General features: G+C 49.2%; 1 protein-coding gene across 1 annotated transcript; it reads left to right on the top strand.

Annotated features, from left to right (window-relative positions):
* Positions 1 to 6,752: 6,752 nt before the first annotated feature.
* LOC122369843 (acid-sensing ion channel 2-like) lies at positions 6,753 to 11,299 on the top strand. Its single transcript, XM_043344915.1, has 3 exons — positions 6,753 to 7,024; positions 8,894 to 9,721; positions 10,244 to 11,299. Exons 2-3 carry the CDS (start codon positions 8,901 to 8,903, stop codon positions 10,866 to 10,868), a joined length of 1,446 nt encoding a protein of 481 aa, XP_043200850.1. The 5' UTR covers positions 6,753 to 7,024; positions 8,894 to 8,900; the 3' UTR covers positions 10,869 to 11,299.
* Positions 11,300 to 15,622: the final 4,323 nt, after the last annotated feature.

Raw genomic sequence — 15,622 nt, 5'->3', positions numbered from 1 at the left:
ACGGCCGCCGAGCCCCGTGTGACGGGCTCACCCCCGTACAGAGACCGAGCCGGACCACACAGCCACAGGGAGCAGCGGGCTGACTCGGAGTACCTGTATATGTAGATGAAATACACGATAAGGTTGTGCTTGGTGACCGATGTCCAACGAGATCGAACCTGCAACTGCAGCCTACGACCTGTGATTGCACAGACCAGAGGAAAGGGAAATGTGGACGCCACGTCAGCGACCAATAACCATACGCCCTCAATGTGACTAGGGGAAAATCTACCTCCGCGGCGGCATGCGAATGTCGCAAGACACAGAGTGCAAACAACAATTACTGGCACAGGAGCGGCGGAGCGACGGCTCTGTGGCCTGAGGAAACAGACAGAGACAAGAAGTGACGCTCGAGGCAAAGCCAATGACAATAATGCAGACGGATTGAGACCGAAGACCAGGACGACGCTAGAACGTCGTGCCTATAAAACGCTATACATTTGTGCATGTAGAGCACCACAGTCCACAAGCACGTTCATCCATTACGAAATTATTTTTCAATGAAAAGAAATACTTGTTGCTGTGTCTGTAAAAGACGCAAAACGAATTGCAAACTCAGCCTTCCCAGCTCACAGTTTTGCCTGTAACAGTAAAAAGACGAGACGAGACGATCGGGCCCATGCCCATGAGACGATTTTAGACGAAGCTTATAGCCAGCTCAATGAGATGGTTTTAGACGAGACTAGCAGGCTGAGTGAGACTCTCTATACAAACGGGCTGCAACTGCGTGAAGTGCCCTCTGATCACATTGGTGAGGGCGAACCTCAAGGAAAGCCTTTCAATAGGTTTTACAATGAGCTGTCTATGTAAAACAATAGGTCATTGTATAAGGGGACATAATCACTTCATTTTTTGTGTAGAGCGGCAAAAATTGACCGAGTTGCTAGCCAATAATTTAATTCAATTTAATATTTCTCCAACAAAAGTATAACAAAAGAGCAGAATAAACGTTAAGTTTGAATTAAAATAGGGATGAGTCATAATCTGAACACTCGGACTTGGTTCACATGGATCATCGCACAGAATGAGACAGGCTGGTAAACGAAGTCAGATCGATCTAGTTAAGCATGAATCGGCGTTCGGGCGACGCCCCACACTGCTCAAACACCAATGTCACGGCCACAGAGCGATAAAAGGCTACTTGTTTCTAACCCTGTAGGATTCAGGATATCATTCCTCTGAGCAAGGCTGCTACCGCAGTGATAGGTGAATTCCACGGAGGATCAATAACCCAATGGATCGGTTCAATGTTGGGGCCAGGCAGCGCACGAGTTAATTGACGGGCCATAATGACCTGCACAACGAAACAAGCATCGACTTATTGGGATTATCACCGCGCCGCGCCCGTCCCTGGAGCGCCCATGACGAGCTCTCCTCCCTCGGCTGGCGGACCGAAGGCCCGACCCCGACGGAAGCGCCACCTGACCGAGCCGAGCACGCGACACCAGCGCTCTCTGTCCCACCGTCTGCAATCTGCCGAAACTAGGAAACTCTAGTTCTGCAAGCTCTGCAACATCTCCAAGTAGCGCAATGTATGGCATGGTTTAGCCCTGTTGATTGCTTTGTCCCTTCTAAGGACTGAGGGCTCTTATGGTCAGAAAAGTTCGACCTAATTAAGAGCTCGGAACATATTGTTTACTAGCCCGTCCGGAGCCCAAAGCTGGTATTTTCGCATGGTATACAGGTCAGGGGTCAGGTCGTAACGTGTTAAAAGGGATACGAAACACACTCTAACAGCAGCTCGATTTCAGTCCAATTGAGGTCAGTCCAACAGCGGACTGACCTGGAGCCGGCGGAGCAGCCGACTGAGCTGTTGGACTGACCCATTATAATGGGCCAGTCTAGAAGTCTGTTGGAACAACCTGTTACGCTGACCTGCTGGTCGGCGGGCAACGGGCTGACCTGTTGGCTGTAGGGCCTTGGACTGACCTTTTGGCCTGTGGGCTGTGGGGCCTTGGACTGACCTGTTGGACTGTGGGATGTGAGGTCGTGGAATGACGGGCTGACCTGTTGGCGGTCGGACGGCGGACTGACCTGTTGGACTGTGGGCTGTGGGGCCGTGGACTGACCTGTTGAACTGTGGGCTGTGAGGCCATGGATTGACTTGTTGGGCTGTGGACTGTGAGGCCGTGGACTGATCTTTTGGCTGTGAGGCCGTGGACTGACCTGTTGTGAGGCCGTGGACTGACCTGTTAGCCTGTTGGCTGTGTGACCATGGACTGACCTGTTTGCCTCGTGCGGCACGGTGGGCCAGGAGCGGCGGCACCAGCCCGGCGTGGTGGGTCGCAGCGCGCCGGTCGGCGGGCGCGCCCTCCTCCATCTGTACGCGGTGCCGGCGCCGCCGGACGGCTGCTCCACGGAGGCGGCGCGCGCGATCCGCAGCTGGGGGACAGCGGGAGCGGACACATACGTCAGTCAGCACACCGAGCCGCCAGCATTCGGCGCGTCACCTCACCGATCCGTTACCGTACTGAACGGTCGGTCCACACTGGACGGCTCACAGACTGATCCGTATTCTTACCGATCATCCGATGTGTGTCTCTATGGAACGCAAAAACCTTTCAGCTGCACACGCAGCCGCTCTTTGCATATATCATCGCAGAGCCAAATATCGATGAGCATCAGTAGCAGCGTACCTAACGGCTAACTTAGCAACATGGTTAGTTGTCAAAATACGATGATTGAACGTATCCAATGTCATTCAGACCCGACGAACCTGGAATGACGACCCAATGATCTATACAGCTACCTGTAAACCTACACATAAAGCTATCCACTATCCATAATACGCCTCGCTTATGCTGACCACGATAGAGGAGCATAACTATGTGCTGTGTATCGGTTTGGCCCTGCCGAACTAGAGCTGACCGGCCGGCACGGGGACACAGCTGCGTACAGCGTATGACCACTAACCACGGACACCGTCTTGGAACTCCGAGTACCTAGTAGTAACTAGTAGGTAATCGTAGGTGATATCAGACGTCGCTACAACTGTTAAAAACGCTGCCGTAACTCGACCAATATTGCGTATTGTGAGTACAGTATCAAAAGTATGCCGCTATAAACCAAGCTAGAAACTTACCATACCTGTATATGTATGTAGTTGGGGCATTCCACGTCAAATCAAACACCGAAATCCGTCATACCCTTCGATTTTTCTGAAAATTTGTAGGCAGACTGGGCATGGTTCAAAACTGAGTTACGTATAATATTTTCGAAATTTGATAACGTATCGCTGAGATATAGGTCATCGAATATAGCGAAAAATGTCACACATCATTTTTTTAAATGGCTATAACTCTGGTGCCTTTTCTGGTATCAAAATGATATTAACAGAGTCTTATAGGCAATTGATAAGGCTTTGATTTTTAATTATAAAATTAAATTGAAGTGACCTTGAAATGCATTTGACCTTGAATTAAAACAGAAAAATTTAAATAGCAAAAAAACACGTTACCTTCGATTTGGGTAATTTTTACATATTATGTCCGTCACAATGTTCCTAACCATCTGTGAAAAAATTGGAGTGGGCCATTCATAACTTTCGCGGCAAACGCCGTTTTCATGCATCAACATCACGCAACCGCGCGTGACCTTGAAAGACAGAGTCAAGACATGCTTGCTTGTGTACACTTTCTGAAATGAATGATTGCTGATTAGTGATATCCCAAACTCTGCGAGAATGGAAATGCATAGTCATCGTAGTCAAGCATTCACGTTCCATGGTAAAAGTGTCTCAGGCAAACGGTATTTTGCGGTGAATTTTGAGCCGTGTGGAAATGCATCATGAAGTAAATTCAACGAAAACATTATCACGCAACGATATCTTCACGTCTTTTGATCTTCACTGTACGAAAGAACATACATTTTTTAGTATGTATGGGGAATTTCTAGTTAATCCAATAATAAATATGGCAGTTAGAGGCCTGCTACTTGAGTAACATGTCGCCGGCTGAGGCGGGCTCGGCCGATGCGGGAAACGCAGCAATCACAATTTTGTGTTTACACGTTCATATTTCAATTGTTTACCAACAGATTTTCAAAATTCTTTCACCATAAGATTGCCTGTACATTTCTTAGTCTTCTCACAAAATTTGACGGGAATCGAACGCAATCAGCGGTAGGGAGCGCGATGTAAAGACGGAACCGTTCCGTTCCGTCCCGGCACAGTCTACAATTCAGGCGGCGCGTAGCGGTCGGCGCCGGCTGCCGAGTCGCCGCGTCGCTGCGGCGACAGGATGTTCACTTTACACCGCTATTACTAGAACAGTTGTGAACCGATTTTCTTATTGCTTGCACGATGAGATGTCCAATTCAATTCTTGACAGGTAGCCATAATTAATTTCGCATTAATCTCATGAGATATTGGCGAAAAACAGGAGGGGTGGGCGAAATTCGCTCTTCCCCCTCCACTGCGCGTGCTAACATACGTTTGCATATGTGCAATTTTCTTCAAAACTTATGAATGGCCCACTCTAATTTTTTCACAGGTTGTTGAGAATATGGAAGCAACAAAATATATGAAAATGAGCCAAATCGAAGGTGACGTGTTTTTTGCTATTTCAATATTTGTGCTTAAGAACAGAGTTAAGCAAATTTCAAGGTCATATATTTAAATAGGTGCAATTCTAAACAAATGCTTAAGAAATAACCTTAACAGTAAGGTTTATTTCATTCAAATCAAACAAGTACAACCAAAGTTATGGTCGTTCAAAAATATAAAGATGCAACATTTTGTAAAAATTTGATGCCCTATATTTAGAAGACCTGTGGTCAGAATGTGCAAAAAACATCAATGTAATGTCCGGGGCCACACAGGAACTCGCTCACAAATTTATAATGAAATCGCTGATGGTAAGGTGCAAAACAGCCGATTTTTGTTCGATTTGACGTGGAATGCCCCAGTTATCCCGTAGCCCAGCATTGGCAACGTACCGTGACTAACTATAAGAAAACAGCAGAAAAACCATTCACCGATAGCTGTTCCAATACATGAAGGTTTAGGGAAGCATCGGCTTCCAGCACTCTTATCAGAATTATCAATTCTGCATATGAAATGACTTCCTCTCGGCGCAGTAGAACGAGATAAATTATACGACACCAGCTAGCAACCGTCGGCTGCTAATGGATCGACAACAGGCGTACATCCCGACATGATCGAAATATGACCCCCTGGCGAGCTGATCTCAGCTGACGTCATGGCGACTAATACTGCTAACGGTGGTCGGTGTGCCACAGCGTGCCGTCAATAAACGAAATTAAACATCGAAAACTACAGCAAATCACCGTCAAACAAAATGGCAAAATACTTAAGGCTTACCGGCTACTGTTAGCAACAGACATGTTTTGTGTCGTGGTACATAAGTGTGCATACATCCATCAGCGCTGCAAGTTAGGCTGCACCGCCGCACACCAGCGCCGTAAAGTAGGCTGTACCGCAAAACACCAGCGCCGTAAGGTAGACTGCACCGCCGCACACGTCCATCAGCGTCGTAAGGTACACTGTACCGCAGTACACTACCGCCGTAAGGCAGGCTGTACCGCAGTACATCACCGCGGTAAGGTAGGCTGTACCGCCATGCATATTCATCAGCGACGCAAGTCGCAAGGTAGACTACTGCCGTGCGTTAGCGCCGTAAGGTAGGCTGTACCAAGGCTGTACCGCTATGCACTAGCGGCGTAATGTAGGCTGTGCTGCAGTACATGAGCAACGTAAGGTAGGCTGTACCGGCACTAATTGTTTGTTGTTTTTTTTTTTTGCTTACCAGCGCCGTAAGGTAGACTGCACCGCCGTGCACCACTAGCGCCGTAAGATAGGCTGTACCGCCGAGTTCTAGCGCCGTTATAAGATAGGCTGTATGTACCGAGGTACATTAGCCCGCAGTTACCCTACCTAACTACACATAACGCCAATGGCGATCAACTCTGCTGTCAGTCATTTTTCAGCGTGACGTATATATGTGTAAGTCTATATGAATCAATGACATTCCACTAAAAATTTTACGACGATGCCTTATTAGCTTAGAACTTCAGGTGGTGTCACAGAAAAAAAAAACAAGTGGGCAAGTGGACAGAAACAAACAGCCGTCACGTCAGGGAAAGCAAAATGACGCAGTCGGGGCGAGGGCATGAACATAAATGCTCGGATAACTTGTTTACTTATGCGAATTTAGACGCACACCTGCTCCCGTCGTTTCTTTTTTATTAAACACTAATCACGCTTATTATACTGCGTTACAGTTCACTTCCAGTGATCCCCACTGACAAAACCAAACGCAACCTCTTGAACATGCCCCTTCTCAGGGACGGCGCTACGGATTTCGCTTTGCGGGGGCAGGTTTTCAGAAAAAGGGCCCAAACAAGATGGGGGCCCAAACTTTCTGAAATATCGTCAATACTATGCCCTATTACGTGGCATGGGCCCTCTTTGGCCCGGGCCCTTTCTACAGCCTGAGAAGATAGGACAGGGCCACAATCACCCAAGAAACAAAAATAAATGATTTTGTTTCACCCTTTTTGCTAAATTGGGCCCTTTTCCAACAATATGGCCCAAAGCCAGTAAGTTTTATCTTGACAGCGGCACCATGAGAAGGCCCCCTTTGGCTTGATTCCCCATTCCGAAGTCATTTCTACATATCTGCCCAGAAGGCTTCTTTCTGCACAGCCAGAGAGCATTCCGTTCATCCCCTCCTGCCCCTGACCCCCTGTGACGCCGTCCCTGCCCCTTCTCCCGTCTCTGGCCCGTCCCTCCGGAGCGAAGACGCCGTGGGCGTGGCCCGGCCCAGTTGGAGTATCGATACAGCGCACCATGCGACCCCTCTGCGCATGACCGTCACTCCGCACCCCTCCCCCTAACACCGCCCGGGCCACCGCTGCCGTCCGCCGGGCCGCGCCAGCTGCCCTCGTCGGCGGCAGCAACAGGCCACAACGGCCACGGAGGACAGGACAGGGGACAGCGCTGCAGGAATCCTCCGCCCAGGGAAAGGTCAGTACCGAAGCAGAAAGGTCAGTGGCGGTGTGAAAAGTTTGTTCACGCTGTGAAAGATTCATTGAGTGTTATATTTGGCTGTAGGACGTGTAGGTACACAGGGATCGCGTGTGTTCTGTGTAAGAGGCTGCTCGTTGGGGGCGGAGTTTGCGCTGCTAGTAATAGACCGGCGGAACAAAGGTATTGGGACGCAGTCTGCCACCGGCACGTAATCAGCACTGTATCGTTACTTTAACTTTTGCATGAAAATCGGCAAAATGTGTTTAATCGCCCGCATTTTTTTTAATGACTATTGTGATAGATCAACGAAAATGGACTTAACGATAAATTTGCGAGATGCCAAGCGCACGACACATTTAACCCGCGCCCTGCTGGGGGGGGGGGGGTGTTTGAACACCCCCCCCTTCCGTTTTTTCGCGAATATCTCAAAAACGGCGGCGCGGAGCGCCGCCGTTTTTGGTACACCTTATCATACATCAATTCTACACATGTTGTAAAAATTTCAGACCAAGGTCATTCAAGGTCAGGTCACCAGGTCACTTGAAGTGACCTCACCTCATAAAAAGTTTCAATGTCTGTCATAGCTACACCGAGTGACTGATCGCTTTGAAACTTTCAGCGATTGCTAAGGGCAATAGCATGTACAAAATGTATATCTCAGAATTTTGATATCGATGACCTAAGGTCAGGTCAATTTTGCGACCTCGCCATTATAAGTCAATGGGAGAAAATTGAAATGCGCCTCTTTTGGATGCAAGACATTATAAACACTCCCAAACACCGAATTAGGTACAAGTGGTTTAGACACACTGAACATGAAAATGGTGTCCGTGACCCTTGTTTATGCCCTGAGGTCATCTTAGGTCACGAATGGTATCTAACAGTTTTTCGCAAATAACTTTTGATAGAGGCATGCTAGAGCGATGAAAACGCCTTAGGTGTGTTCAGCTCGACGATACGGATCGACTGATATGCAACATGACCCTTTCCGGTCAGGTCATGACCTTGACCTGAGGTCAAATTTTCAAGTTGACCTTTCAAGGTCAAGTTATAGTGCATTCGATGCGTCTTGACGAGAGGAACACGATGCCGGTAAAAGTAAGCTCGTACAAGGCTTGGGTCAAAAGTTATTGCAGAAAAACTGTTTTCGAAAAAATCGGCTATTTTTGCAGTTTTTGCCCCCTGCAGGCAAAACCGTTGACGTTAGGTCAAATCTGAGAGAATTACTCAGAAAGGGCGTTAATAGGGCTATCGAATGCGCTTTTCCGCGGCGCTGTAGCTCTATTGGTTCCCGAGTTATGCGTTGGCTTCTTGGAAATTTTCGACATTCGACCTGGAAATCGGCGAAATTTTGCCTTCAATGACCTCTGGTGACCTGACCTTTGACCTGACCAAAAAATTGACCGAAGTGATTTCGTCATTATTTTTGACGCTCTTTCGAACGCCGCCTTCCGCGTATCGCTACGTGGCCCAGGAGCCGAGTTACAAGGGGGGTGTTCAAACACCCCCCCCCCCCCCCCCAGCAGGGCGTGGAAATCCAGGACCCCCAGCCGGGCGCGGGTTAAGGATCAAAATTACGTTTATCGTTGCCAAAAATTGTAGGTATGACGGCAGTAAAGATAATCGCTTGCTGCGGTATCAACGATCGGATAGCCAGACATCAAATCTAATGTAATGTTTATTGGTTTGAGTGTCTCAGCCTTTCACCAATAACCCATATGTGGTTGGTGCTAAGCCCGGGGTTCACCACTTTGGGCTATGTGCTATTAGTTCCATATAATCGTGACAATATAAATGACCACACTCAAATAACTGAGATCAACTATGGATTTTGGTAACCGACTTCACAACCCTTTCCGTTGGCAGGCGCACCATGTCCTCGATACGCTCTCGGGAGTTTGAGGAGGGTGCCGGCCGGCCGGAGCGGTTCCCCAGCGTTCGCTCGACGTTCGGCACGCCGGCCGGTCACACTACCGAGAGCGGCCGCGACGACCGCGACGGCCACGACAGGCCGGACGGGGAGGCCGCTGACGCCGCCGCCGAGTCCGCTGACGACGAGGGCTGGGAGGAGGTGCGGCTGCCGGCGCTGGGCATCATCCTGGACCCGCAGGCTCGCGCCGGCCGCCGGCTGGTCTGGCTGCTGCTGCTGGCACTCTCCGTGGCGGCGCTCGTCTACTCGGTCCACGAGAGGCTCGGCTACCTGTTCGCCAACCCCATCCAGATGAACGTCAAACTCCTGGTCAACCGCACCCTCTACTTCCCTGACCTGACCCTCTGCAACCGGAACGCTTTCAACCTGACCGCAGTGGAGCTCCACTTTGGCCAGATGCTGCGTGAGACGGGCGCCACATACGCCGACCACCGCCTGGCTGGGTACAGCCGGCGCCGGCCGACACCCGAGCACGGCCACCTGATGATGGCCGCGCTGGTGGGCCACCGGAACCGGACGGCGGCCGACGTGTGGCGGCTGGTGCGACACCGGCTGCGGCCGCTGCTGGCGCGCGACCAGTCGCCGCACGGCCTCCCCGAGTGCTTCTTCGGCCGCGGCGTGCAGTGCTTCGAGGTGGGCCGCTGGCGGGAGGTGGTGACCGTGGACGGCGTCTGCTGGACCTACCACAACAACAACAGCATGAAGCAGACGGGCGCCTACAACCACCTCTACATGCAGCTCATCGACACAGAGCCGCCGGAGCGGTGAGTGTGCCGCACGCCGCAGTAGTTACATCGGAATCATCTGTTGGTGTAGAGTGCAGACTGGCGAGTGACAACCACGCAAAATTCCAATGCATGCTTAGCAATGCACTGGTCTCGAGCCTTATGTTAGCTCGAAACTTCGTTCATCATGCATCAACTTCCCTGAGCAATGCGGTATCCTCTCGGACACTGACTACTGGAATGGTATGCTGTGCCGCAATGCAGCTGCGTATTCCGGGACAGTCCTACCCAAACTGAACAGCGCATGATTGTTGATTGTGTAAGACAAACGCGAGGACAGGACAGCATTACGAGTCAAGAAGTGGATACAGTGTGCAATTCTATTAGTTCTCACTTGCCAAAATTGCACCGTGTAACTGCATTCCAAATGTATTTAAACATTTTGAGATTTCACTTGTTAATGTGTGCGCTTAAAAAAGGCATGTTGGTGGGTATTTCGCCACAGTGCTATGATTTTGTTTAAACGAAATGCCTGTAGCTCATTTTACTTGTCATTCGCAGGCAGGTGTTTGGCACTCCGGGCTTCCAACTGCTGCTGCACGAGCCGCGCGACGACCCGCGCCTGGCCGTGCACGTTGGCGGCTTGCTGGCCACGCCCGGCCAGGCCACGGACGCTGAGGTGCTGCTGGAGGAGGTGCGCAGCATCCCGCGGCCGCGCCGGCCCTGCCGCCGCAGCGCCCAGTACGCACTCAGCCGCTGCGAGGCCGACTGCTTCTCGCGCGTGCTGCTGCGCCGCGCCGGCTGCGCGCTGCCCTTCATGAGCGCCGGCCGGCCGTGCAGCACGCCTGAGACGTACCGGCGCGCCGTGGCCGAGCGGGAGCGACTGCTGCGCCGCTGGAGCGGGGCGCGCTGCCGCTGCCTGGCGTCCTGTGACTACGTGCACTACGACCACATCGTGGACAAGATCCGTTACGAACGGCCGACGGCACGCACCCGAGTCTTCTACAACCACCTGTTCTTCGAGCGGCGCGCCGAGGAGTTCAGCTACAGCACCTGGAAGATGATCTGCGACATCGGCGGCTCGCTGGGCTGGACGTGCTCGGCCTCCATCCTCACCGTGTTCGAGATAGCCGACGTGGTGTACGCCAAGTACCGGGCCCGCCACACGGCCAGCAGGAGACAGTGAGACCGGGGCGCCAGAGAAACGGACCAGTCGTCGGGAGCGGGTGTTCTGAGAAGGAATCGTGGGGTGATTGTTGATAGCGCGCGTGAGTGAATCGATGTGATTTATAAATCCAGTATTGTATGCTAGAGTAGGCATCAAAGCATGTGTATTACAAGTTTGTTACGCTGTTAAGCCGGCATTTTAGAGGAACTAATAATAATGAATAATGATGTATAGCTACATATGTCAGCTAGCATAACATAACAACTTGTTTATAAAGTCGTAAAGACCAATCCGCATGCCGACTAAAAAAAAAATATATAGTGTTGATATTGCAGAAAACAGATCATGTAGACATTTGATAGCGCGTGGTACTTCATTGAAGTCATCGTTTTATGATAAGAGGCCTCGTCATAGCTCATTGAAAGGCCCGTGTCGAGGGCTGAGACCACTACCGCAGCTGCGCGATGAGCGGGACGACCGTGAATAGAACATGATACGTCCCGATATGTGCCGGCGCTATCAGTGGGTCATTTTTCATGCGAGATCTTTTGAGGCCGCTTACCGATAACCGAGCGATATCCTGTTACAATATATAGCCATTAACTCTAATGTAAGTCATGAAGATATCTATATTACTATTTGTGGTGGGTGCGTCTGTCCGTTACCGAGGTCCCGACTTGGTGGTGCTTTGCGTGGACTACAGGCCAGACCGTTGCACCTAGCCCGGTGAAATTTGCACAACTTATAGATCAAGGATGCGCGACGTGCCTTTGAGGGGTCTAAGCTCGATCGGATTGGTAGTGAGCGCGTGGCGCGTGCTCAAAAAGTGCAAATTCGCGTCATAGACTTTACATGTATAAATCGGCGTGCGAAATCGGGCGAAAACGGCTAATTTTGGCCGACACGGGTCCAGTTCCCGTGCAATATCTTGGTGACCAGGGGCCCGACCGGCACGGGGAAAACAGCATCGTGTACAGAATTGAACGGGCTATTGAATGGTGTGCAATGCAGAGGATAGCACGCGCCACGTGCACCGGAGAGGGCACTTTATTTGAAAAATTGCGGTTTTTGAGGGATTTTGGAATTAATTTTATTTTTAGGTCACCGTTAATTGGAGCGAGTTGAATCAACGCCTATTTGCAAGAGAAAGGTACCGCCTCTCATATAAAAATTGTGAAAAGCTGATTGATCCAAATCAAGGTGGTGCAAATCACAGGAGAAAATGGTGTTTGTCAATTTTGTGCCACTTTATTAATCACACGGGGTTTGCTGCATAACCTGATACCTTTGGCAATTGAATATGGTACCATTGGATAGAGCATTCAATTCTGTCCAATATTCACTCTTAATTTTTGCATAATGAGCAACAGTATTCTTAAAAATATAAATGTTCCAAACCATTACATTGTCATTTTTTAGCGAAATTCATCGATTGCCCTCAAAAGACTTCACGACAGTTTTCGAATCATTCTTTAGAAGAACGCATGATAATCCGACACGGGCACCTCGATGCGATGGATCTTTTTTGCTTCATTACAAAATGCTTGGCCGTCAAAAAGCAATCGAACATAATGGATACCAACCAAATCGACACAGACCAACCCAATACCCATGGGTCAAAAACAACCCTTCTTCGCGTTGCGGAGCACGCGGGTAACCCTAGTAAACTACCTATAGTTCGTTTTTTTTTCAAAAGGACGCTGGCTCCAAGTATGTATTTCGAACAAGCACGTGTTTTAGCGAGCAAAACGAGCAAAAACTGAACCTGAGAAAATCGAACGTCGACTAATTTTAACATGTGATTTCTTCCCGATAATTTCCATATGTGCGTTTTGGAACCAGATATGAGAACAACGGTGACGTCATGCTGTCGAACACGTATTGCAATGTAACGTATAACTATCATGGATGAAACCGCTTACTCGATTATAAGCTCGGCAACAGTGAAAAACTAAGTTTCACCCAAATTCGTTGACACTTGTCCCATTGCACGGACATTTGGGTGCCTGCTGCCACCAGTGACGTCATCATAGTATGTTCATTTTTAAGAAACAGTTTCCAGCTACTTACCGTGCACAATTTGAAATCGATTATTTTTTCGGTAAGAAATTCTTGGCCAGACACTGAAGCTGCCAAAACTCACGTGAGAGCTTCGCTATTGAACTTTGAGCCAGCGTCCTTTTGAAAAAAAACGAACTATAGGTATAGTGTTCCGCTTCGTTCATCAGTTTTAAATTCGCTGTGTGATGTTTTTATGTCAAAGTGCGTATTAAGTTGAAAAACATCAGCCCAGCTACATTTAGAGTTAGAATACCTAATTCATGAATAGAGAAATATTCACCAGGCAGGCAATCATCCGATTAATTTAGCTTACTTTGTTTATAATAATGTTTATTCATTTATAAACAAGCTAAACTATTACATTTTCTCATGGTCCTGCTGATCGGTCAGTGGAGTCAATTGTCCTGCGTAACACGCTCTGCTTATTTCTGGCTGGTTTCGTGAATCCGACGGTCCGTCCATTCAAAACGTAACTATTATCAAGTAGAGCGTACTTGTGTGAAAACCACAAAAAATATACAGAAAAATATAATATTTAAGATATAGACGAGTGAATGATGAGGAGGTTACAAAACATAATAAATCAGTTATTTGTACCAACGTGTCAATCAATTTCACATATTTTTTTTAAGTGCAAAGAAGTTTTGCATAGAAGTGCAAAGGTTTTGAAATGACGGATTGCCGATGCCGGATCCCGCGCCAGGCAGTTTTTCATTTTTGCCGTCCGATCGGGGCATTACTGATATCGGAATAGGAATGTCCTGATATCGGACATTCCTAATTTAAATTACAGCTAAACGTGTCCAATACACATATAGCCCCTGCTAGACATCGTCCGATCACTGACTTCATCTGGGTGCTGTGTGTCTGCCTCCACCAACCGCAGCCCATTCTCGACATTTTTTACTTTAGTAGGTATAATATCGAGCACCTGAGCGACTCAGAATCGGGCTGTCACCACCGCGTCGGGCCTCTGCCGCTCAACAACTATGTATAAGCAACGGAACGGGCACTTAGGCGTGCTTCGTATTTCATTTATTTTGTTTCTACTAACTAGTCTGTCTCTAGGCAATAATTCCCCGCAAACGTGGCTCTTGAAGCTGTTGCAGCAATGCGGTACAGCATAAGTTTCAGGCGCAGACTGCCAGCGCCATCTATGAACGGGGCTGTTAAGTGTAAGTAGATGGATTGCTCGCTGAATATCACAAGTTTATTATTCGCTGGTGGCCGTGTCTTTGTTTCACGAATCATTCGCATTATGCTTTCAGGTTCACGAAAATATTTTCACGGGAGCCCCCGTGGAAACTGGCACGTACCGTGAAATTAACTGACACAGTCGCCTATAATGATTGCTGAGGAGCATTGGCAAATGGCAACACGAAACTAAAAGCCAGAAATAGCAGGTATTTACTCCCGTTTTCTTCCGTCATCTTACACTCAATGGCGCAATCCAGCATCCGCCATCCACTGCTACTATGCTATAATTAATATCAAATCACTGGCGCACTGGCGCATCACTGGGGCCGAAATGGAGCAAACAAGGCAAATAATTAACACGCGCAGTGGAAGGGTTGCGAGTACTACGCCCAGTGGAAGGGGGGGGGGCGGATGGCGCCCCCCCCCTAAGATCTCAGCTCCCAGTGGAGCTAGGAAGACGAAATTTGGAGGGTAGGTGGGGGCCCTGGGGAACTCTGTTGTGTGTGAATTTTATGACCCTAGGTCAATATCTTCAAGGTCAAATGAGGTCAAATGTGGTCAAATCTGCCATATGAGCGACTTTTTTGCGTTTACACGCCGATAACTCAAAAAGTTACCGGCCGATTTTCTTTTTTCTTTCACTATTCGAAAGAACATACATTTGTGAGTATGTAGGGTGAATTTCTAGTTAATCACACAATAAATATGGCAGTTAGAAGCCTGCTAAGGGTAAGATGTCGCCGGCTGAAGCGGGATCGGCGGACGCGGGAAAAGCGGCAATCACAATTTTGTGTTCACACACTCATAACTCAAGTTTTTACCGGCCGATTTTCAAAATTCTTTGACCATAAGATTGCCTGTACATTTCTTAGTCTTCTCACCAATTTTGATGCGAATCGAATATAATCAGCGGTAAGGAGCGCGATGTAAAGACGGAACCGTCCCGCCCCGGCACAGTCTACAATTCAGGCGGCGCGTAACGGCTAGCGCCGGCCGCCGCGCCGCCGCGCCGCCGCGGCGGCAGGATGTTTGACTTTACACCGCTATTACTAGAAAAGTTGCGAACCGATTTTCTTATTTCTTGCACGAGAAGATCCGCAATTCAATTCTGGGCAGGTAGCCCGAATTTCACATTAATATTATATTTGCGGCGCGAGTTATTGGCGAAAAACAGGAGGGGTGGGCGAAATCCGCCCCCCCCCCTTCCACTGCGCGTGTTAAATGTTATTTTCTATCCATGCAGCTCCTTGGGCGTAGTGCTAAAACTCACCGTTCCGTCGTTCTCATCATCATGATAGTCAAATCCTTCTCTTCTACGCCTCAGCCCCATGTTTGATGTTCTGCAGGCTGGACGGGCAGCTTCCCAATGCGGGTACATACCTCACCTGGGAGCAGGCCCGTAGCCGAGTGCGGCGACTGTCAGGGGGCTGGGTGGCCTGTCCTCGTGACGGGCTCAGCACCGACGACTGACGAGTCACCAGGGTGCCCGCCCAGACCAATGTCACCCCTAATTC

Source organism: Amphibalanus amphitrite, unplaced genomic scaffold, assembly GCF_019059575.1.
Source record: "Amphibalanus amphitrite isolate SeventyFive unplaced genomic scaffold, NRLGWU_Aamphi_draft 001078F_arrow, whole genome shotgun sequence".
NCBI classification, from domain to species: Eukaryota; Metazoa; Arthropoda; class Thecostraca; order Balanomorpha; family Balanidae; genus Amphibalanus; species Amphibalanus amphitrite.
Note: the sequence above shows the minus strand (reverse complement) of the source record. Positions and strands in the feature narration are given on the sequence as shown.